Source organism: Diuraphis noxia, unplaced genomic scaffold (genome assembly GCF_037042655.1).
Source record: "Diuraphis noxia isolate RWA-SAM2 unplaced genomic scaffold, SU_Dnox_SAM2 contig0001, whole genome shotgun sequence".
Classification (NCBI taxonomy): Eukaryota; Metazoa; Arthropoda; class Insecta; order Hemiptera; family Aphididae; genus Diuraphis; species Diuraphis noxia.
In genome coordinates this window covers 90,936,985-90,962,801 of record NW_028301711.1, presented here as the reverse complement: position 1 = coordinate 90,962,801, position 25,817 = coordinate 90,936,985, and the positions used below count along the sequence as shown (strand labels likewise).

Sequence of the window (25,817 nt, the reverse complement as noted above, 5' to 3'; positions counted from 1 at the left end):
ATAGCCTTTTACAATGGATTATCTTGAACCATATCATAGCAGAGACAGTTCAATATGTGCTGACTATCAAAGTTGTCTTATATGTGTTAGTGACGCTAATTGTGCATGGTGTGAATTAAAATCAGTTTGCACTACAAGAAATCAAACTGACTCAGTTTTTTGTCATAACGATAATGATATTAATGAATGGAAGTATCTTGTAATATCACCTCAGCTATGTCCAAATTGTTCTAATCATGTGGATTGTGTTGACTGTATTCAAAGTGGATATTGTGAATGGTGGAGTCAAGAAGCCAAATGTGAACGGCGTGGAAGGTGTGTTAATACATTTTTTTTTTTTTATTTAATCAAAACTGGTTTAGTAAGAATAATTGAGGATTATGTCATATTTTACAAGTATTTACTATAAATATTTTGATGTTTTGATTATATATATATATATATATATATATATATATATATCAATATCTGTTTTTATTAGATTGCCTGAGGGAGTGGTATCTATTGATTCATGCCCCGTCCCATGTTCAAATAGACACTCGTGTTCTAATTGTTTGGACAATGGTCGATGCGTTTGGTGTCGAGCAACAAATGTAAAGTATTTTTATTCATCTCTAGCGCAATTTTTATTTACATATTATAATTTTTAGGAATGTTTCCATTTTTCCGAATATACATCAGAATATCAATTTGGACGATGTCGGGAATGGATTGATAGAAGTATTCATTATTATGGATCAGGACAGATGCAAATAGATAAACCTAACATAGCATGTACTTCATGTGAAAAAAATATGAATTGTTCTAGTTGTTTAAAAACTCTTGGTTGTGGGTGGTGTTATGACAGTGGTAACCCAATCCAAGGAATTTGTACAGGAGGTGATTTTAGTAAACCATTTATAGGTATGTATATTGTTTATATAATAATCCAAATATTATTGTAAATTATAAAAGAGTATTAAGAATATTTCATTTTATATATTGTCATGTATCTTGTATTTTAACATTGTTTATTATCTTCTAGGAACTTGTTCCTACATAATGAACAACAATACTTATGAAGAGGATTCAAGTTGGGCATATGCACAATGTCCAGATGTTGATGAATGTGGTTTGGGGCTACATGATTGTCATAAAGAAGCTAAATGTACCAATACTCAAGGTTCTTATAGCTGTCAGTGTAAACGAGGTTTTATTGGTGATGGAAAACATTCATGTACTAGAACGTAAGTCTCTAATAAGAGAGTATATAGCTGGTGTTATACTGGTTCCTCAACAGGCAAATAATAATTACTTTCCTTTACTATTAATAGAAAAAGTGTTAAATAGATGTACTGATATCATACTGATATTACCAGAATTATATTTTGTTAAAATAAAAATAAATATGACATCATTTTTATGTTTTACTAAAGGACTATACAACTAAAAATCCTAATTTTTTTATTGTGTGAAAATGTAGTGCTTAAAAAAAGAAAAATTTTAGTGGTATAGAAATATTTGTCGGACAATTGCTTCGGTGTTTATTTATAAGTCGCGTAAAACGCGTGACGTCATAAAATCACACCGTCGACTCCGCCGGGCCGTATCTAAAATGCACGCGTTGTAGTTATTTCACTCGATTAAAATAACTATAGAGAAAAATTGATTTAAGGTATAAGTTACTAAAGTACATTTATAAAAAGGTTATAAATGTATTTAGATGATCATATTATTTTTACAGTATTAAAATTTGTTTCAGGGTAGTTTACAAGAAAGACAAAAAATTAAAATATAAAAAATAGCAAATATATTATATTAAATAATATTATACACTTTTGATTAAAGTTTAAACAAATGTGTTATTATAATTTATAGTTTAAGAACTAAAATAAATATGTAAAACAACCCTTACAATAAAATGTACATAGGTACTAATTCAAATAAGGTAGGTTCATAAAATTGAATACAGGTAAGTATATAGTAGGTTTATACTACAATAAAACAACTTACATATTTGATATTATTTTTTTATATAGTATAATATTAATTATAATGTTAAATGTTTAATGGATTGTATTAAGTAATAGATTACACGAATTACGCGTTTTAAAAACCAACATATAATCCTTTCTCCTTAGGATAACGTTCACGATTTTTTTGACCACATGATGGAATAACAACTCTATTCCCTATAGACTATAGTATAAAACAAACACAATAAAGAATAAAATGGAAACATGGTATAATGACAAAAATTATCTAAGAAGCTGAGAAAGAAATTTTACCACAACAATTTGATGTACAAAGAGAATGTAAATATGTAATACTAACATCCCAAAAAATTGTATCAAATTTATCCAACACTTCACCTTATTTATGAAGAATTGAAATCAAAGAGATATTAAAGATTTACCTAAAAATATAATTTAATTAGCTAAATTAGCTATTATTATATATTATAATAATTCAATTACGTATAACATACCTATTACCTATGTATTTTTGTTTGAATTAATATATTTTATTATGAGGTTTTTTTTGCATATTTATTTTAGTTCTTAAATTATAAATATTATAATAACACATTTGTTTAAACTTTAATTAAAAGTGTATAATATTATTTAATATAATATATTTGCTATTTTTTATATTTTAATTTTTTGTCTTTCTTGTAAACTACCCTGAAATAAATTTTAATACTGTAAAAATAATATGATCATCTAAATACATTTATAACCTTTTTATAAATGTACTTTAGTAACTTATACCTTAAATCAATTTTTCTCTATAGTTATTTTAATCGAGTGAAATAACTACAACGCGTGCATTTTAGATACGGCCCGGCGGAGTCGACGGTGTGATTTTATGACGACACGCGTTTTACGTGACTTATAAATAATCACCGAAGCAATTGTCCGACAAAAATTTTTATACCACCAAAATTTTTCTTTTTTTAAGCATTACATTTTCACACATTAAAAAAAATTAGGATTTTTTAGCTGTATAGTCTGTATAACTCATTCTTTAGTTGTTATCATAAATGTTTGAATGGATATTGTATTGGAGCACCTGATTATACATGTAAATGTGATCTCGGGTGGACTGGAGCAGATTGTGCAATAAACTGTGGATGTAATAATCATTCAACCTGCAACGAACGGCCTGGTACATGTGACCAGTGTCAAGATTGGACCACTGGGCAGTTTTGCGAATATTGCAAGTAAGTCAAATAAAAATAAACTTTAAAAAATGTATTATACTCATATTATTACCTAATGTAATGATGTATGACGGGACGGGATGGTCCTAGAGCCCGCAAACACCCAAAAAAAAAAATATTATTATCCAATAATTATTGTATAGGGCTGGAAGTTATGGTAATGCAACATCTCTAGAAGGATGCCACAAATGTGATTGCAATGGTCATGGTGATGAGCAACTAGGTATTTGTGATTCTAATTCGGGTAAATGTTATTGTAAACATTATACTGAAGGAGATAATTGTCAATTTTGCAAGAAAGGATTTTTTGGAGATCCAAAGTAATTATTGTTATTAAATATGATAAAATAATAAATCAATTTATCAATAATATTTATGATACCAGATATTTTTTAATTAATTTCCATGACGTATGATTTAAAATTTAATCATTCTTTTCCTAAACTTGTTTGATGATTTTATAGAAATGGAAATGTTTGTTATCATCAATGTATGGCCAGAGGTATTTTATCTGGTATGGGCCCTCAAGGTTTTGGATCAAAATCTGTGGAGATTAGTGCTTGGGAAACGCGTTTGGAAGGTCCACCATCAAAAGAATGTCTCTGGATAATTGATCCTGAAAACATGCGTAACAATTCAACTGCAATGTAAGTCTATAATCTATTCCTAGTTGTAAAAAAAAACAAATATTTACTACTTATAAAATAATAGTTTCTAAAATGATACCAATATTATAATTATTAAATTCCTTGGTCATGTTTTCAGTGGATCTTATGTAATACAGTTAACAATCGATAATGATATAAATGTTCCATGTGGTATGAACAGTGTTTACGTATATGATGGACTGCCAAATTTTGTGTCCATGTCTAGAACACACCCAGCTCATTCTCTTGGTGTATTTTGTACTAGAGATTCACAGTATCCTTTAACCATAGAAGCGGTTACTGGTAAATTTACATATTACATAAGATTTTGGTATCTTACCAGTTAATATGTTATATAAACAACTAATATTTTAGGTGTGATGACTGTTTACTACAAACAATCTGAACCTACTGAAGGGTTTAATGCTACCTATGTAGTGTTTAGCTGTCCAGACTTCTGCCCCTCAACCCGAGTATGCCATCATAACCGTTGTGTTTGTCAAAAAGGAAGTACTGGAGTAACTTGTCAAGACTTAATATGTCCAAATAATTGTAATCATGCCAAAGGCTATGGAAAATGTGATCATGTTAGGAAATTTTTTATAAAATTCTAGAGATTTAAAAAACTGATAGTTGTTTTCTTTATTTATTAGGAATATGGTCGTTGTATTTGTGATAATAATTATGAAGGAGAAGATTGTTCAATTTCAGTTCCTATATCTAGTCATTTGCGACAACCACTTATATTTACGGATCTATTTAACTCAGCTCACGTATCAGAAAATTTAGATCACTTGCGTCAAACATTACCTCGATTCGGACATTCAGTGGTTGCAACAAGGCGTGGTCAATTATGGTTATTCGGTGGTTATTCATTATCGCATGGTCCTTTAAATGATATTCGTTTGTTTGACTCTAAAAACAATTCTTGGATGCAAGTAAGTTACATTGACTCAAGTCTGCAATTAAAAAAAAAATCCATAATACTTTGTATTGTTTTTATTGATAATTCAATGATTATTATTAAAAGGTGACAGTAGATGGTACAAATGACGCTCATATGCCAAATGGGAGGTATTTCCATGCTGCTGAAATAGTACATTCTCGAAGGGAAATATATGTTTATGGTGGTCTAACACAAATTCAAACTGCTTATGGTCGTTCTACAAAATATTCAATGAAGATTTTATCAGATTTTTGGAAATTCAGCTTAAAAGATCAAAGATGGATAGGGATACAAGTAACTAACATTGATATGATAAATATTAAGCTATTAAAAGAATGTCAGCACACTGTTTGTTTTCTCTCTCTGCCGTACACATAACATAAACAATACAAATTTATGCAGAATCATTTTTTTTTATGTTTTAGAGTAACCTTAGAGTGAAATTACCCATTGCAAAATCTATAGAGAATAATATTTTTGGAAAAATGGCATATTAATAAACATAGAATAAATTTACAATATTTTTATTTTATTTTGAAAGTCAAGTACTAAATCAAACAAAATTAAATGTAAAACAGGTAGCCTTACCCTCAAAAATAATATCCTCTATAATTTTTGTAATAGCTGATTTTCCTCTTAAGTTACTCAAAAGTTATAAAAAGCGATTTTAGGTGAAGCGTTTTAACTACATTGCACGTGCGACTGAGAGAGAAAATACATTTTATCACATGTGCTAACTCCAAACACACGACATACCAAATTTGTAATCAGTAGTTCTAATTTTAAGTAAGAAGCTCTATTGAAGAAAGTAAATCACCCTATTATCAAACTTAAGGACCTGTGTTCTTTCTCCTTAAACTTTTTTACAATATTTAATTTTTTATGTAAATTATAAGAAAAACCCATTGAAGCACAGATTATGTTCATAATCTGTTTATTTTAATATATGAAATTCGATGCTATTATTGGGTTATTGTACGAAATTAGACTGCTTAATGTCTTTACATACATTTTCTATGTCATAAATTAGTTAAGACAGAGACAGCACATTTGGGTGTGGCGCCCTAACAAAATAGTTTATACTTTACACACAATTAATTTATAATATAATATATAATACTATTTAGGCAATTAATTATGATAATTATAGTTAAAACTATTTTATTCTATAAACAATTTAAAAAATCTTATATTTATTAATTAGTTATTTGACAAAGCAATTTTACAAATTATATAAATATGATTGATGGGCTTCCGGAGTCATAATTATATACTGTTTGATGGGCCAATGCCCATTATCCTGGGGGACTGCCTAAAGTTATATTATAATATGAACTGCATATTTTTTAACTGTATGTTTCTTATAGATTCAGATAAATGGTAAATTGTTTCTACTAATTCAATACAAATGGAGATTTATAAAAATAAATCATTACATTATACATAGTAGTAAAAATATCATTATAATATTCATATTTAGAGTCCCTATTTTTAACTCGCTTTGCTATTAGATTCTGAACGAAGTGATGAATGTATTGATTTTACAATGATGTGTGTTTTTTTTTTTTTGTGTGTGTCTGTGTACAGCATAACTAGTCGAAATAATGCTTCAATTTCAAACTTCGGGGGTGGTTTCCGATGTAAAATTGAAGATCCTTGGTGCATTATAGAGGTCAAAAGTATACATTTTCCAACTGTTTTCAAAAAAATCGAGAAAAACAAAAAAAAAATGACAGAAAAACGGGAATTTTTACGCAAAACCAGTTTTCGACCAAATTGATATTTTTATATGGTTGTAATTCAAAAACTAATCACTGTAAATACTTGAAATTTTCAACAAATGTTAATATTAGTGATATCTATATACAGTTTAATTTTCAACAATTTTCGACTTTTTTTGAGTTATTTAGTTAGAGTTATTAGAGTTATTAATTTTTTTTTGGAGTGTCAGTAAAAAAATGTTGGACGACCAAAAAAACTTGAAAATTTAATACACGGTTCCTTGTGAGTTGTTCTTATCGTAGCTAAAAAAAATTAAAAATCGTAAGTCACAATTTTTTTTAATAAGCATTTACAGTTCAAAATTTTACGAAATCTGTCGAAAACGCGAAAATTTGCAAGTAATTTTGAAGTTGAAAAATCATAAAATGTTTTGCGTTTATAACTAAGGATTAAAAATACAACACTAAGTTTTCCATTAGTTTTCCTTCAAGTAGCTATAGAGAAAACTCGAAGCATCATTATAGGAAAAATTTTAAGTGCGTTTGAATTTTAAATTTTTACGAAATAGCGTAACGATAACGATTTATCCTCAAACGATTTTAAATATTTGTTATTATTCAAAAAGTATAAGTCGCAGATACTTGAAAATTTTATCAGTTATTTAGATTGGCATTTTCTTTACATGATTTAATTTTCAAAATATTTTGACTTTTTTGAGATATTTATAGACGACTGAAATTTTCAATTTGTCTGAAAATTTCTTTTTGAAGTGTCGATAAAAATTTTTTGGCCCTATCAAAATACTTGAAAATTTAATACAAAGTTCCTCATAAGTTATTCTTATAGTGATTAAAAAATTATAAAAATACATAGGCACGATTTTTTTTTATTAGCATTTGAAGTTTAAATATTGACTTAATAATACGTAAAAATTACGGCAATTTTCAAATTATCTTAGATAGAAATACATAAAAGTTTTTGTTTTTAGTTCTAAGATTTGAAAATTTAATACAAGGCTCCTAAAATATTTTTACAATAGCAGTTGAAAATTACAAGAAATGTATAGTCACATATTTTTTTTACAAGCATTTAAATTTTAATTTTGACAACATACGCAAAAATCACGAAAATTCGCAAATTATTAGAAACTAGAAATTCATAAAAAATTTTCTTTTTAAATCTAAGATTTGAAAATTTAATACAAGATTCCTTACGAATTTGTCAATCTTTATCACAAAAAAAATGTCCACCGGAAATTCAAATTAAATTTTTATTAGCATTTGAATTTCAAATATTGACAAAAATTTGTCAAAACCATGAATATTTGCAAATTATTGTGTAGTTCAAAATTCATAATATTGTTTGTATTTATATCTAAGGTTATAAAATTTAACACCAAGTTCTCCACAAGTTTTGCTTCAAATAGCTATAGAGAAAATTTGAAGCGTCATTATAGGAAAAATGTTTTGAGCGTTTGAGTTTTAAATTTTTATGAAATCGCGTAATGATAACGATTTATCCTCAAACCAGGTATTCGTATATATAAGGTATTATGAATTATGATAACTACACTATAATTGATTAACCATGCCTTATGCAAAATGCGTCTTAATTGAAAAATAAAATATTTGTTTCAAAATAGAATATATGACAATATTCAAATATAATATATCCTAGACTGACAAATCATCTCCGTTCAGAATCGTTTTTCGTATACAATGATACCTATCATTGCATTTAAATTTAATCCCATCCATTACAGTAACCTACTGTACAGCAGAGCGACATCCACGACTTACCCGCTTTTTTTTATTTGTATCCTATATTCTATAATACAGTGGTTTTTCAACTTATTATCATGGTCCATGGGATATGAATACTATGGTTGCGCAACCAGCACGGATATGACGGCTCTGGATGTTTTTATCAAAAATTAAAAGAAATTTATGTCACACAAGTGCCTTTATTATGTATATTTAATATACAACATCAATGTTTAAAAGTCTCATGCTTTTTTAAGATTCCGTGTAATAATTATCATATTTAAAATAAATTAATAAATTATATTCATTTATTTGTTAATTATTGTGTAATTATTATTATTAGTATGGTCAGTGGCAGATTTGAGGGGGGAGGGGCCTGGGCCCCCCCTTGGCCCATAAAATGTGTAAGAATATAACTGTGACGTAAAACTTATAATCACGATTCACGAAAAATTCACGTTTCTGATTTTGTTTTGATACTTAATATTTAATTATATTATACTATATATTTATGTCAACCGTGAAAGCTGCTATAATGTAACTTCGTATCTTATACTGATATAAAACAATATTACCCCCTCCCTCCCTCAAACAAAATCCTAGATCAGCCACTGAGTATTGTAACATGGTATGAGATAATGGCTTTAGAGACTTTTTGTCAGACTTGATAAGAACATTTTATGCCGCTCAGTGCTGTGATCCAATATAGGCCGTTGTGTAATCATAATATCTTTATCCGTGCTTATTATACACGCACACTGTGATTGCTTTAAATTATAATTACATATTTAATTAGGAATGTGTACTTTACGGACGTTACAAATTTTTATTTATTATAAATTATAATTAGATACATTTTATTACTTATTAAATTTATTTACAAAAAAATAATGTTATTACTTTATTAGTACATACATTTAATGAGAATATGACAGGCCTTATTAAGGCCTAATTTTTTTCGAATAGTTAATAGACATACTTACATACTATTTTCTTCTTCTATTGAATTTAGTTTAATCAATTTATTAATATATAAATATAATAGATGACTCACTGGTGTAATCTGGGGGTCGCACTTGCGAACTCTGAAAATATCATAGTCACAAGAGTGTCTTTGTGACCCCAAAAATCATGATTTGAGTTTTCAAAAAATTGAAATATCAATAATTATTTAATTAATTAACTAATTTATGTTTTGAAAACCAATTTTTTATTTTGTTTTGAATCTCTGGAGTTGTTATTATAATATATACTTTCCACATTTTCTTATACTTTATAGTTTTGTTTTTGACCATTTTCTTTTAATATACCTACCAATATGTATTTATTGTGATTGACAGACTCGAGTCTCAATGGTAGTTTAATGTTGATAGTGAAAACGTGTTTCATTATTGTATGTTTATAGATTAAAATTATTATTTGTTTATTAACATATTCATTTATTTTTTGACACTTGTATTTATTTCTTATCCTCGAACAATACAAAATTAAAAGTGTTTTTACAACTTACTAAAATAGACATATTTCTTGTAAAAATATCGAGTCGAAAATAAGCATCTATTTTTACATATAACTTTAAATTCATATAACTTTTAAATATACATATTTAGTATGCATTAAGTTTAAAGTAGCTGTTAAAATATATTACTGATTTATATTATATTAAAACTACAATTTTAACAATTAAAACAATTTATATTTGATCTGTAAATTAATTTATCAGGTAATATTATATTATTGAACAAGTTTTATATAATTATTTATTACAATCTAGATTAAAAGAACTGTTATATTTTATGTATTCGTATATTGTTTAAGAAAATTAAACATATTCTATTGACGGTGATTAATTATATACCTTATTTATAGTGAATATTCATAATACATACCAGTTACCAATAGATACTATATGTGTTTATGGTTAAAATAATTTTGCTGAGATTGTGTACTTTTTACTTATAATTTTAAATTTAGAACAATATAAAACTTTTAAGGGGGGTGAGGGGCTTAGTCCCCCAAAAGTCTGTCTAACCTGGAAACTTATTGCAACCCTTACAATTTAGCTCAATTTTTTACGCCCACTGATAGATGTATAACAATTGAACTCATTTTATTAATTTTAATGATTCGAGTATCACAATTCAATACAATCAGTTTACTTAGTTACTCACAGTACCTAGTTTAAAAACAAATGCTATATTATCCAAATGGCAAATCCTAATCATCACTATTGGAATTAATAAATTGACAGGAAAACATTTGTCTCTAAAACTAAAATATAAGTTTGAGTAAAAATGTATTTGCAATAAAAATTCCATACAATGATTTGCACACGTGTGTTCATTTTACTCATCATTTAGCATATACTTTATTTGATATGTTTTCGTTTGTCACTAATTTTTTTTTTTTTTTTGATTCAAATTATTTTTTTTTAGAAAGGAAATATTTTATATTATATTAAAAAATGAAAATAATTTATTCTACTAACCTAGAAGTGATTGTATTCAAACATTTAATGAAAGATGTTCTTGATCATATCAAGTCCAATCTTCCTCTCAACCAGCCATAAATAAAAAACTAAATATATCTTATCAAAAATCTCTTAAAACTGTCATTGTTGATTTTTATTTGTAGAAGTATGAGGAATACTAATTGTTAAGTAATGCACAATTAAATTATGTCTTTTATAAATAACAAAAATTACTTTTATCACACCTATTTACAATACCTCTCATGAGTTTAAAAAAAATATATTATTTATTTGTATAATATCATGTACAATAATTTATCATGCTTCTTTTAAAACTGTGTTAGAATTTTCCTTTCACTTTCACAAATGTATATGAGTAATAAGAATATAACATGTATTAACACCAAACACACACATGGATACTACTTAATTAACTTTCATACTATTAACAACATAAAAAAATTGAACTCAATTTGGCAATAAAATTTCTATAATTTTGACAACATATTCTTTTTTCCATTTATTACATTTTAATTAATATGTGTACAAAATTTTCATGATTTTTAATTGTATTTTATGGTATTTAAATTTTTCAGACAGAAAAGGATCCACCGCCTTTGGCTGGCCATACTCTTACATTACGATCTGTTGGTGATAAAGAAAGTCTTATATTGATTGGAGGTTTTAGTCCAGATCTGGGTTTCCTTGAAGATGTGTGGGAGTTTGATATGCAAACAGAAATTTGGAAAAAGCTTAAAACAAGTGGTTATGGACCAGCAGGTAAGTGCTTCAAAAAACAACAATAAAATTGTTTATAGTTGATAGGTATACTTACATTTTTTTTCCTAACACTGATGTATTTATTTGATATGTTGATATAATAGGTATAATAAATAACCTTTGCATAATGTATCTATTTTAACATTTTAATTATTAGGTATTTATGGACATAGTACAGTATATCATGGACCAACTGATAGTTTGTATGTATTTGGTGGATATATTTACTCTGTTAATCAAACAATAATGACTGATAAATTATTCGCACTTAACTATGAATTACAAATATGGACTATTTTACCTATTTTCAAAGACTATAATCCACCAAAAAATAGCCTAGTAAGTAATTAGTTTAAATGTTATAAACACATTTAATTGTATAAATTTTAATATCAAAATGAATGCTAAACAATCTTTGCTCCCAAAAATATATCACTTGTCATATACCATAATTCATAATCATAATGCTACTATTAATAATACATTATGATCGGCCTAAGTAATATTCAAATTAAATTAAATTGGATTTAAATATTCTAATTATAACAGTAGTTAGTAATTTAAGGATTAGTCTTTAATTTAGCCATTTTATTATTTGTATTAGAATTTATTCACAAATTTATTTGGAATTTTAAATGTTTATATATTTTTCACAACACCTGCATTAATGTTGCCATCTAAAAAGTATTTATTAAATTTTTCAGCCAAGGGGGCGATTTTTACATTCAGCTATTACAACAGATGAATATATGTTTGTTTTTGGTGGAAGGACTGATCCGCCTAGTACAAATGATACTCTTATTGCCTACTCATATGCATGTAACCAGTGGATACGTTTATTAACTCCAGGTAAAATTAACACAGTATTAAATGTGCTATTCTAATGAAAATGAAAATAATATATTTGTATTTTTCAGATATATTTATTATCGGTTTGCCGCCACCACCTACTCATGCTCATGCAATGACATTAGACTTAGAAACTAAGTCTATGTACATTCTTGGTGGTTTTGCTGGTGATATACAATCTCGTGTAACACGGATTCAATTACCCCACGACCTTTGTAATTTGTGGTCTGGCAAACGAGAAAAATGCAGGTCAGAAATTGTTTAAGCTTAATACTATTATTATTTATAAATAATGTTTAAATATTTTTAGTTAATTAAATCATATCATAGAGATTATGTTGATATTTTTGTTATGTTTCTATTACCTAAATATGTACATAGCCAAATTATAAACAGTCTTATTACTGATTTTCATGTTTACTGATTATTATGAAGAGGATAAATGTAAATCTTTTTTTTTAAAGATTTTATTATTTCAACTACCTTTTTATTGTTTACTTTTTTTTTAATCAGGTCACTGGTTGGATGTTCATTTTGTCAAGTGATAGGAACTAATGTCAGTTACTGTTTTACTCATCTTGGTCCAGGCTTTAATCCTTGTGTTTCGACAAATGGTACTTCACGGACAAATAATGGAGTATCTTGCAATTCTAATTGGATATCTAGTCGATCTTGTGAGCAATACACAACATGCACTGATTGTTTAGCTACATGGCCTAATAATCACTATGAAAACTCAAACGTAAGCGTAAAATTAACTTTAAATTATTTATAATTTTAGAAAAATTATCAAAAAAAAAAAATATATATATACATTATATATATTAATGTATTATTTCTAGGTTTGTTCATGGTGTGCCAATTGTGGTACTAAAGGACAATGTGTTAAAGACCCTTCAAGCTGTGATAATCAATGTAAAACAGTGACAAAAGTAGAATTGTGTCCAAATATCCAATGTATGGCAACTAATTGTGAAAAATGTCATCAGCAAGGAAATTGTTTATGGTCTAGGTTTGTGTTTACTAAAATGTTAACTACTCATTTTAATTATCATTGAATACCTTTCATATTCAGGCAAATACATACATCTGAGTTTGGAACTCTGTCAAATAGTGGGTCATTATATGATTGGAGTTGTTCTAGTCTAGATCTCAATCAGCGATTAAATATCAAAATAAAAAACTCTTCCATTTGTCCAGAACGTTGTTCTGCGCATAAATCTTGTGCAACTTGCTTATCATCTCAAGTAAAATATTCTTAATGAGAATAAATTATGATTGTGTTAAAATTATTTTAACTTTTAGGGTGGAGAAGGAGGTTGGCATGAATGTCGCTGGTCAATTACGTTAAATGAGTGCATATCACCTAGTTATCAACCACTGTACTGTGCTGGAGGTGTTTGTGGACTTGTTCTTAGTGGTGGTAATATAGATCGTTGCCCCCAACCTTGTTCTAGCTATGTTCAATGTTCCACGTGTCTCCGTCATACCCATTGTGGATGGTGTGCTTTAGATGTATTGAACAAAACTGGGCAGGTAAATACAACTTGTTAAAAAATATTTTCATTAAAAAACCACTGAACTTTTTTTTCATTTTTTCAGGGAATATGCACAGAAGGTTATATGTCTAGTCCAGCTTCTGGTCCTAATCATTCATGTCAGGAATTACTTCAACACTTAAATACTGAACCTAAAATGGCAGCTTATCAAAACTTAGAATCTCATGATTTCATTTTTGGAATAGATGATGCATTTTCATCATCTACAGATGTAGCTTTATTAAATAAAGAATCAACCTTAAATGATTCTGTAGCATGGTATTACATTACTTGCCCACCAGAAAATGAATGTATAAATGGCCATCACAGTTGCAATTCAGAAAGTGAAGAATGTGTTGATCTTGCTGATGGTTTCCATTGTGTATGTGGCAATGGTTATCAACCTGATGATAACTCTCAATGTATTCCAATTTGTACTCAAGGTGATTAAAATATACTACTAAAAATAAAAAATAGTTTTAAATCTACTTTGATATATATTCGAAAATCTGCCAATATGTCTACCATTGTTTGTTATACTGTAGCATAAGAATCGCCAACATTTTCCAACTAGTAGAAATTCTACCATCATGTGTTTAGGTGTACTACAATAGAAATTGGTTATAATAATGAGTTTTTAGGGTAACTTGTTTTTCTTGTTGTTACCAGTTACTATTTATTTACAAATACAGTTAGAAGGAGCGTTCTTTGTTACCGGTTAGAAGCAGGAAAAACATACATAAAAAAACTAGACAATTTATAATTGCTAATTGAAGCTTACTAATAGTGTACATACATACTTAAATTAATTATTAGATAATTAGATACTGACTATAGAAATGCAGTTTAATGAACATGTTGATCAACCTAAATAATGGGATAAGTACATAATAAGAAAAAGATACCGACCGGTTTGTTAAAACTGAATATTTATTTTATAATTCAATGTATTTTACTTGTTATAGCCAATAACTTGTAATAACCATGCTCATAAACATATATTTCAACATATAATCATATAGACTCGTACCTCTACCAGGATCTAACGTTTTACTTGATGTTAGCAGTATCTCGCTCTAAGCCATGCTCATTTTAGTGATTTCCACTATATTTATATTATTACATGTATCATGAAAACATATTTTATAATAATACCATTATTCTTTCTATTTCTCCATCAGAAAATCGTATGTTTTTCTTCTCTATAAAAAATACTTAACTTTTGTAGTTTAAGTCTTAACTTAAAGATTACGCATGTGACCAACAAATATTATCATAATTAATTTTTAATAAGGTCAGCCAACATTCTGCTTAAGATTGACCATTCGAATATGATCGATTGTTGGTGACCCCTGCTATAGCACTTTATTATAATTATTATATTATTTATTATTTTAAATCTCTCAATATATCTTCTAGTGATACATATTTTATGTTTATATTTCCCTGCAATGCTATAGTAATATTATGAATGAAAACAGTTTAGTTGATCTTGTTTTCTTTTTGATGTATTATTGCAGGTTATGCTGATTAATAGCCAATAGGTATAATTGATTATAAATTAATCAACCTTTCATTGTAGTTATATGTAAAAGAATTTTTAAATTTATTTTTAATTGAATAAACAATAGTTAAATTACACAATTATAGTTATTAGTAATAATTATTATATTTATTTTTTTTTATTTTTTCAATGCTTATAACTATACTACTTAAAACATTCACTGAAAATTATGTAATTTTATTTTGTTTGGATAATATGCTAAATAACGCGTTTTGTATAAAGTACATACAAGTTATACATTGATACTAGCTATATATTCAATTTTTGAGAAATATATATTAAAACTCCAATTTTATCAGTATCATAACAAGTATTTAAATAATAAATATAATCAGCACCAAATCCCAAACGTGTTAATATTTTTATTTTGGGTGTTTTATTTTTATAATTTATAAATATTTATTTCATTATCACTTAATTAAATAACAATTGTATTGTAGACCACATAAAATGTTTAAATCATTATTATGATAGACCATAGTTCAATGTTAGACTACATTCTGGGAGATAACTGTTATAAAAAATAAAAATGTAAATATTAAAAATAACCTTGAATTGTTTTGTTTTCAGGCTGCGTCAGAGGTGAATGCATAAAACCAGATGTCTGTCGCTGTGGTTTTGGTTATGTTGGTTCCAATTGTACCATACAATGTGAATGTAATGGACACTCTGATTGTGCTGGTCCTGATCGCTTAACTGAATGTTTGAGTTGCAAAAACAATACTCAAGGGTCTCAATGTCAACGGTGTAAACTATTTTATGTTGGTAATCCAGTGGACCATGGCCAATGTATACCATGCTCAGATTACTGTAATGGGCATGCTCAAGTATGTGTTGAGAAATACGATTCTGAACCATTTGATGCTCTAAGTATTTTAAATGATCCTAATACTAATCTTATGCAAAATGATGGCCCTCTTTCGGATGCATATTGCATTAATTGTATGGATAACACAACTGGTCCAACATGTTCGAGTTGTATACCTGGTCATTTTCGAGGTTCAAATGATAATCGAGATCCTTGTAGGCAAGTGTCATATTTTAAATATGGATTTATATTATTTTCAATAAACTGCATAATTAAGTAAATTTAATATGTGCCATTAATCTCTAATTGTAGACCTTGTGAATGTCATGGTCACGGGAGCACGTGTGATCCAATTACTGGAGAAAAATGTGATTGTCAAAACAATACTGAAAGTGACACAAACTGTCAGTCAGGTGGCGTACCTCATCATCGAACATTAAAAAATACTGTTCAACTATGTTGGATGCAACAGTGTTCTAAGTGCAGAGAATCATATATGGGAACACCAACTGATGGCCATCAGTGTTACAAACAAATGAGTGTAGACTTAAGATTTTGCCTTGATGCCAAACTGCTTGATGAGTGTAAAACAAAACCTAATCCGCTCTATCCAGGACAAACGGTATGCACTAAAATAATTAAAATAATAAATATTTTATTTCATTAAATGTGTTTTATAATATAAAGAAACATATTTACAATGTCTGTATAAAAAATTACTATTAATATCTTTTAAGTTGCTTTTTGCAAATATCAATTATTGAAGTCTTAATTAATTAATTAATTTAGGAATAAGATGAAATAAAAATTAATCAGACCCTTACATTGCTTACTTATAGAACAATGATATCAACTTCTGAAATACCTCTTAATAATTAGTTTATTAAATTTATTAACAATAATAAATCACATCAGTCAAAAAATAATTCTTTGTGGAGTTCAACTATAACTACATTTTCTCATATTTTTTGAAAATATTTTTCTTATTTTCTATATATTTAACTTACAAACGATAAATTTTCAAATTATCAACCAAAGTAAATTGATTTATAATTAATCAAAAATACAATCATCATTAAGTATACTTAGGATGTCGATGCCAAATTTTCCAATTTTTTTCTATTATGTAAAATTAAAAATTTTAACTTATATCTTAGTTGTTACCTTTATTATGATATTTTTCTATCAATCTGATGTGGATTTATATAGTATATTTTATCTGAAAGATGACAACTTTGTTCAAATCAGATCAAAGCTTGAATTTTGCATATTACTTTAAATAGTACTAGAAAAGTATGTTTGAAAAATAACAAATATTGTTCATTAACCAAATCCATATTTTAGTTACTATAATTATAATTTTAAAAATTGGGCTTTGATCCAACCTGCAAAATGGCAAATGCTGTCCTCTTTTTTTAATAAAAAAATAAAAATATTATCCGACTATTCTACAGTATATGATAATTTCCTGTATTTATTTTTGACATACTAATACTGATATCCTTAGATAAAAAACATCACCGGTTAATCATTTTACAATAATTCCATAAGTATTTCTATTTTCTTAATAATTTCTTTTACTGAGCATAATATTTTTAAATATTACAATAAACTCATATTTCATACTTAATTATTTTTCTTATTGATCAAGCAATGATAGATTTGTATTGTAACATCTTACACAGTTACACATAATACTTGTGCAGTTGTGCCTAACAATATTTTAATCTGTCAAGTAACTGCTAGTCCTTAGAATCATAAATCACAATATAGTATAATTTAAAAAAAAAATTAACATTCCAAATTTATCTTTTAATTAGTATATCATGTTGCATTGTATTGGTTTTAATAGTGTTATTTTTGATATTAGTCGTTTTTTGTTGTTCAACCACGTTTTATGAACGTCGATATCAGAATCACTGTTGACATTACACAAGGAGCTGTTGATTTTTTCCTAACATCACATGAAGATATTTTCATAGTTACTAAAAATAAGTCACTCAATAGAAATGTTTTTGATTTTGATCCAAGGTAATATTTTTCATTGATATGGTTAGATGGTAGATAATTTGAGCCATATTTTAATAGCATAAACATTGCATGTTTTTTCAGGTTTGAGTGGTTTAGTGAAATGGAAATGATTGAACGTGTGAGTAGTAGCTCAAATTCTTCAAAAGGTAAGCATTTATTTACATATCAAGAGCACAAAACCAAAGGTTTGTCTACATATGTGACATTGAAAAAGAGTATGTCCCTGTTAATGGTGAAAAATGTCAACAATAGGTATGTTAATGGCAAAATATACGCTATACAGTACCTATATATTATACTATTACCTATTAAATCTTTTATTTTTTAGATTGATCATTACACTTCCACATGACAAACATGACCTATCAGCAACAAGATATTACATGGCATTGTTAGCGATCTCATCATTACCTGCTCAAGCCACCCATTTAGTACCCGTCCCGACATACGGAACAGTGTTCTTTAGACAAGACCAACTTCATATTGATCTCTTTGTGTTTTTCTCTGTGTTTTTCTCGTGTTTCTTTTTGTTTCTTGCCGTATGCGTCGTTGGATGGAAAGCTAAACAAGTAAATAATACCACATCTTTACGACTTGTATAGGCTGTAAGGTTTTCATTCATTTTGAGAACTAGATGTATTTTGTAATTTGTTCAGAATTCTTTAGAGCAATACTCATGAAAATTACGATGAAAATTTTTTTCTAATTAAATTTAGGTATTTATTTTTATTACTGTTATCAAAAATGATGGGTATCAAATTTGATTAATAAGTAAATAAAAATGTGTACTACAAAATTAAAGTAATACAGAGAACAGAAAGCAAATATTACAGGAGAGATAGAACAGATAATATATGACTACATATTTTTTAGTAATCCAGGCATTCAGTCATAAAGCTTATACTATATAATAGGGAACTATTCATATAAGTATTTCCATTAATTCGGTAAATGTACCTGCCATTTGAATTGTGTAATATTTTAGAAGTTTGTTCTGGCTTACTTATTGATAATATGTAAAATATTATGATAATGATGTTATAAATTATGTATCTAATCTATACAGATATCTTTAAGTTAGGTTTATAAGTACCTACATAATATCAAAATAAATTAAGCAGTTAAAAAAAAAAGTGAACAAAATTATTTTATTTGCAGATACCCTTAAATATAAAACGAACACTTGATAAATTTATAACGGATATTATGTAATGTTTTCAAAACTATTATTCACTTTCGATCATGTAATTAACGTTTTAGCTCTAAATTGCGCTAGAATTAAGTATACAAGCATACAACTGTTCTACGTCAACATAATTTTTATGAATTTTCCATATAATTTCGTGATTACAGACTTTAATATGATTAGATTATAATTTATTATATATTAGGTTATGTAAAGCAGATTTTCCTTTAAATTAATTTTTTTAATTTTTTCGCGCTTCAGGCAGCTGACATGAGGCGAGCTCGTCGCCAACAGGTCGTGGAGATGTTGCACATGGCCAAGAGACCGTTCGCGTTCGTGGCCATTGTACTGAATTGCAGCACACCCCAGCAACAGTTGGAGACCAACAACAGTCAGGTGGCCCGGTTCGGAAACATCAGACCGTTGGCGATCGAACCGACCAGTGACGCAAACGCGGCGGTCACTACGCTGCTGATCAAGCTGCCGGACCGCGGCCATCAATCGGCGGGCACGAGGCTGGCGCTCGGCTCCACATTGGTGTTGAACATGCTTAACCCGAGGGGTGGTTACGCTTCCAGTGCGCACCGGAACCACCACCATCATCACCACCACCATCACAACAATACCGCTGGTCCTAGGCAAAGGCGAAACGCGCCCCAGTGATCGCGGTTAACTGTTGTCTTCGCGCATCGCATAAAATATATCGTTTGTAAGGTACATTACCAGATTGTGGTCATAATAACCATTGTATTGTTTTCATTTATAATCCGTAAACTTGCCGTTTACACTCATGACAATTGGTCCAACTACATGTAATCCCTGTAAGCCTATAGATTCCTAGATTAGTACGTGGTCCATGTAGACATAGACATACTGATCACAATTTTACCTAAGACCAAACGCATTTAATTTTAGCGCTCGTGCATAAAATCTCGTCAAAACATGCAATAAATTTTACGTACTATTTTATAATAGATATAAGTGGGTGATGAAACCTAATAAATTATATTTAAATATTCCACTAATTTATTTGTAAGAGTATAATTTTCAAATTTTGTCAATTGATACTTAGTAATAATTTGTTTGAACTTTTTGTTAGCTGTTATCAATCCTCCACTATCTCTCTAAATCTGTTTTTATCCTAATATATTTATTATCTATAGGTATAATGTTTAGCACGGACTACTACACTGGACTGGAAATGAGACGTTTACCGCCGGGCCTCTTAGTGTCCGCGAGAGAGGTGTACGAGAGGGAATCGTACATGAGCGAATCTGGCGCCATCTATACTTTAATGATAAACCATTCTCGTCAAATAAACCTACATAAATATTATATTATAATAAGCACATAACTATAACATAATATTGTCATATATTATATTCCACACGAACATTCCTAACTCTAAAGCACGGACTACGTTACGCTTACGTTTATCGTTTGAAGAAATGGGTAGTATGCCTCATGCCTGTGGTAAGCCAGGCTGCGCTAGATTAGCTAATGTACTATTCCCCTTTATACACCTCTCTCGCAGACACTAAGCGGGCCGGTCCCCGCCACCCGCCTCCCTTGACGTTTCCAGTCCAGTGTTGTAGTCCGTGATGTTTAGTTATTGTATTATTTATCAACCAAGTCTTTCCAATTTCCATGATAAATGAACTGAATGATTGCTTTTTATATTATTACCATTATGATTTTTATTTTATCATAGTATTACACCATATTTTTTCGCTGCGGATATACACCCGACCATGGTCGGACTGATAGTAGACAAACGACCATATTGTTATCAAATGCGCGGCGATTTATATTTGAATTAGATAGTAGGCAAACGACTGATAGTATAGATATTATGCACGACCAATATTATAATAATATGTTTGATAATACTTACGATGTGGATCTTAAATCTTCACATTTTTTACTTTTTTTAAAAGTACCACCATGTATACAGATAAACTTAATAAAATAATATTTTAAAGCATCTAGAGTAAATTCTAGTTTCTTTGGGTATTTTTGACGAGCTACATTTAATGTACAAAAATCGATCGTGGAAAAATCATAAAAAAAAGTTTTTTTATAATTTGAAAACTCACTTTGAATGTCAGAATAAGACTCGAATAACTGACAAATCTTTAACATTTTGTCTGTTTAATAATTATTACACAATCAAAAATAAATAATTACTATATAACCTTGTTATAAAGTCACCAAGAACAATTCACTTTTCGTGCTATGGAATAAACTGTAATGAACTAGAATAAACCGTATGAGAAATGCGATGTAAAAACCAATGTTAGAGTGTACTTATTGCATATTGAGTACCTTAAATATAAATATATATACAATTTATATTTCAGGCTTTCAAATAGAATAAGGCAACTGGGCAACATCATAAATTACGATTCAAGATAAGAGTGATCAAGAGTCACCTCTTATGATCTTATAAAAATTGTCTTAATAGCATCAATGCGAGAATGTACTAAAATATTGGGTTTTACTCATAAGGTTAGCTTAAATTACAAACTATACAAATTCAAATATAAATTGCCGCGCATTTGAAAACAATATGGTCGTTTGTCTACTATCAGTCCGACCATTGTCCATATCCACAGCGATATTTTTTGATCTCTTCATTATATTTCGTATACATTTATAATTGTATAATCTGAATGTAAATAAATCAGTTTCATTAAAAGAAATGACAAATTTAAGATATTTGATAAAATGTTGGACAAATCAATTTTTTGCAATCATTTTTTGCCCATAATTCATATTTTGGGCGAAACTACTTGCGAAAATGAATACTTTCAAAAACATCACACTTACTTTTATAAATATTTTTTTATAACTGCAATGTTCCAACATCTTAAGAAAAATTCATTTAAATAAATTAATTCATAATTAGTTAATATTTAACAGGGTCCACACTCCGCATCATATTTGACTAATTTTTTTTGTTTAAAGGGATTCGATTCAGTCTATGTTTTCTACCAAAATATACTTATATCTTATGCTAATTGTATCAACAACTCTAGTGATCAATTAAAACTTCTGAAACTGAACACTTAAAATTAGATTCATACATTTTGTATATCTGTTGAGAATTTTAAAATATTGATAAAAAATTAGTTTTCAAGTAAATTTCATAAAGAATTCTATTGTTTCTCAAAAACTTTAATCGGATAAATAAGTTGCAATACAATTTTTAAAATATTGATATTTTTAAACAAAAAATAATTTTCTTGTATAGATTTATTAACCTAACCAGAAAACGCTCCACTGTAAGTTGTTTTAACACTTTACACGTTAATGATCACTTACTATACATGCATTTACACGACTAATTAATACTTGAAAAATCGCCTTTATAGAACTCCTTAAAAACGGTCTGCATCGAATTCCCTTAATAACACTCTTTAATATACTTAAGAGGACGTTAATACCCAGATATGTTGCTTCCGTCTTTCAAGTGTGTAACATAGCAAATTTTATGCTCATCAAACTACGTTCAGCTCCGTTAATTTAGAATTTAAATTTACCTAGTGAATTTAAAGGTAATATTATTGTTTAGTCAGTCTCATAGGCCTTTTATTAAAATCGAGTTATGATTTCCTATCTTAAATATATAAATTGCTTGTAAATTTTAAAATACTTACAACTTAAGTTAAAATTAAAATATGATTAAAAGCCTATATTAGATTGACTAGATAATAATCTTACTTTTAAATGTTATAAGGGATCAATTCACTTTAAATTTTAAACTAACCAAGCTAAACGTGATCTGTTGAGTGTAAAATTTGCCATTTTATGCACTTGTGAGACAGTGACAACATATGCGGACATCACATCCTCTTAATCATATTAAATTGTGAAAATCTCCAAATGTTTTAATGTGATAGTTATTATACTATTTTTTTATTGATAGGTAATACACGATTAATGAAAAATTTAAACATATGTTAAGCACCATGTTCAATATAAAATTTATTCACTATATTTGGTTGTGAAATATATAATGATAATTAAATTAATTTAAATCATAGTTAATACTTATTTATTAAAAAAAAAAAAAAAAATACAAATTAATTAGTTCAAATTAGTTTTAACTTTTGAAATTTTAAAATTCAATTTCAGATTTATAATACCAGGTTGTAGTGTTGTACCAAACGTGTTGTTTATAATAATAATAACTAATAAGATGGTAGGTACCTACATAGAATGTTTTGGATATAGGTACTTTTCAAAAAATAGAATTTCAGATAATACATTATAATTATAATATCTACCGTGTAACTTTGGCTCAAATTATAAATTATACATTATTTTAGATCGATCTATAAATTATCATTGCAAATTATGTCAACGTTTTAATGAGATGTATTTACTCTAAATTCTAAATTGAGTGATTCACGACTTTCGTTATCACTTCGATATACCCTGATCACTATAATGTGTGGTTTTTTGTTCCTTTTTTTATTTAAAAAGTCTAATTTTTTGAATGAGTTATATATTAGGTAATTATTCGATTTAATTTATGATTCTTAAAAAAAATGTATAGGTAGCACCTATAAACGCTTTATAAGTTCAAATAGTTTTTAATATAATTGTATTGGCAGATAATCACTAAAATGTACGAAATATATACACGGTACATTACTTTTCTCTAGTTTCATTTTTAAATATTAACATATTTGGTTCATCGCAAATTCAAAACCAAGAATGAACGAACTTAAATAATCCAAATTTTACCGTTAATATTTTACTAATAATTTTACTATAATGTTACTATACGTTTCAATAAGGTTGCAAAGTGAATTCATAATTTCATATAAATTATACAAAATTATATCTACTTACCCGCCTACCAAAATGTATAATAATATAATGTACCTCATTATTATAAACAATATTGTGATAATCAAATTGACCAAAATTAACGGCGGCGTATATCCGCTTTATTCACGCGTAAGTATGTAATCAACATAATATATTTCTTATCTTTATATACTTTGGCGGCTTACGTTATAAATCATAATAATATTATATTATACATCGACATTCAACACTATACCACATAGTGCGAAGTGCAAACGATAAATATTGTAAATTACGAAACCGTACGTGTGAATGTGTGATCAAATATATTTACTCCCTACTCCCGTATAATATGTACCTATATTATGCTACCTATTATAGTATATTTTTGTAGACCTATTTAATTCTAATAATTGTAACCATTCCTGATATTTATAATAATAGTATATACATATTAAAATATAATATAGTCGAATGTATAAATCAAGGGTGTGTTTGGAAGACTTCGGGCGTTTCCTCTTGAATAATATCTTCATTAATAAAAAAGTCAATATAACTACAATATTGTACAAACAAGCTATTTTAATAACTTTAACTTCTGTGTCAAATAAAAAAAGTGAAACCTCTTTGGAAATGTTATTCGGCTACGCCCTTGACGTAAATAATTACTAATATACCTTTTGTGCAGTGCAGTGCAAATTCCAAAATGTCTTCTTCTTTTGTCAAAGTTTTTTTTCCACTGTAATTCTCGTTAATATCATAATGATATAGCTATTTTTTGTTTATTAGTCTATCATAACACTAATCAATAATTTAGTTGAGTTGTATAGATCTTTATGCAGCTTCTATAAACGTAATATTACCAATAGGCAATAACCGACCAGCAAATTGGTTAACCAATTCGTTTGTCTGAATTATAACAATGTTACCTTAAATTTTCTTTTACAATCTACCTACCTATATTGTATTGGCTATTCCTTTATTATTATGAACACGTAACTTATGAATAGTTGTAATAATGATTATTTTTATTTTTTTTTCGTGTGTAATTAAAATTTAAAATACCTTATACATAATAATATTATGTATGATAATACTACTCTAACTAAACGTATTTCAAACAAACATTACGTGCAAAATATATATGTATATTATATTTCTGCTTTTCTATTTAATACTAGAGTGCGTATTGTATTGTTAAACTTTTAGTGTATATAATATAACGAACAAAATTAAAATTATGATCGAAATATTTTCTAATGTAGTGCTACACTTCAGATATGTGTTGATGTGTTTGTTTTGTTAATTTATTATTGTTTATTGATTATTTTTTATTTTATTTTTTGTTTGTTCAATAAAATGATAAAACGTGATACCTATTAATTATAATTTACTATTTTTTTAATCTCCTGTTTAAACTCCTACCCCCCCCCCCTGTGATATAGTAATTAATAATTACCAGCTAGCTATATAGACCAGCGGTTCTCAACCTG

At 27.8% G+C, this 25,817-nt stretch overlaps 1 protein-coding gene across 2 annotated transcripts in view; it reads left to right on the top strand.

The window, feature by feature from the left end:
* Nucleotides 1–25,707, top strand: part of Megf8 (multiple EGF like domains 8) — a 47,857-nt gene extending 22,150 nt beyond the window's left edge. For both annotated transcript variants that reach the window (XM_015516614.2, XM_015516613.2), the window contains exons 16-41: nt 5–315; nt 482–593; nt 651–903; nt 1,025–1,226; nt 3,011–3,202; nt 3,346–3,522; nt 3,667–3,849; nt 3,968–4,152; nt 4,225–4,436; nt 4,503–4,787; nt 4,880–5,089; nt 11,347–11,530; nt 11,688–11,869; nt 12,235–12,379; nt 12,448–12,628; nt 12,893–13,121; nt 13,222–13,391; nt 13,455–13,626; nt 13,685–13,915; nt 13,982–14,360; nt 16,052–16,508; nt 16,602–16,911; nt 18,160–18,320; nt 18,402–18,572; nt 18,649–18,889; nt 19,768–25,707. In XM_015516614.2, coding sequence (XP_015372100.1) covers nt 5–315; nt 482–593; nt 651–903; nt 1,025–1,226; nt 3,011–3,202; nt 3,346–3,522; nt 3,667–3,849; nt 3,968–4,152; nt 4,225–4,436; nt 4,503–4,787; nt 4,880–5,089; nt 11,347–11,530; nt 11,688–11,869; nt 12,235–12,379; nt 12,448–12,628; nt 12,893–13,121; nt 13,222–13,391; nt 13,455–13,626; nt 13,685–13,915; nt 13,982–14,360; nt 16,052–16,508; nt 16,602–16,911; nt 18,160–18,320; nt 18,402–18,572; nt 18,649–18,889; nt 19,768–20,169 — 5,937 coding nt within the window. In that variant the 3' untranslated portion in view covers nt 20,170–25,707. The remainder of the gene's footprint in view (nt 1–4; nt 316–481; nt 594–650; nt 904–1,024; nt 1,227–3,010; nt 3,203–3,345; nt 3,523–3,666; nt 3,850–3,967; nt 4,153–4,224; nt 4,437–4,502; nt 4,788–4,879; nt 5,090–11,346; nt 11,531–11,687; nt 11,870–12,234; nt 12,380–12,447; nt 12,629–12,892; nt 13,122–13,221; nt 13,392–13,454; nt 13,627–13,684; nt 13,916–13,981; nt 14,361–16,051; nt 16,509–16,601; nt 16,912–18,159; nt 18,321–18,401; nt 18,573–18,648; nt 18,890–19,767) is intronic.
* Nucleotides 25,708–25,817: the final 110 nt, after the last annotated feature.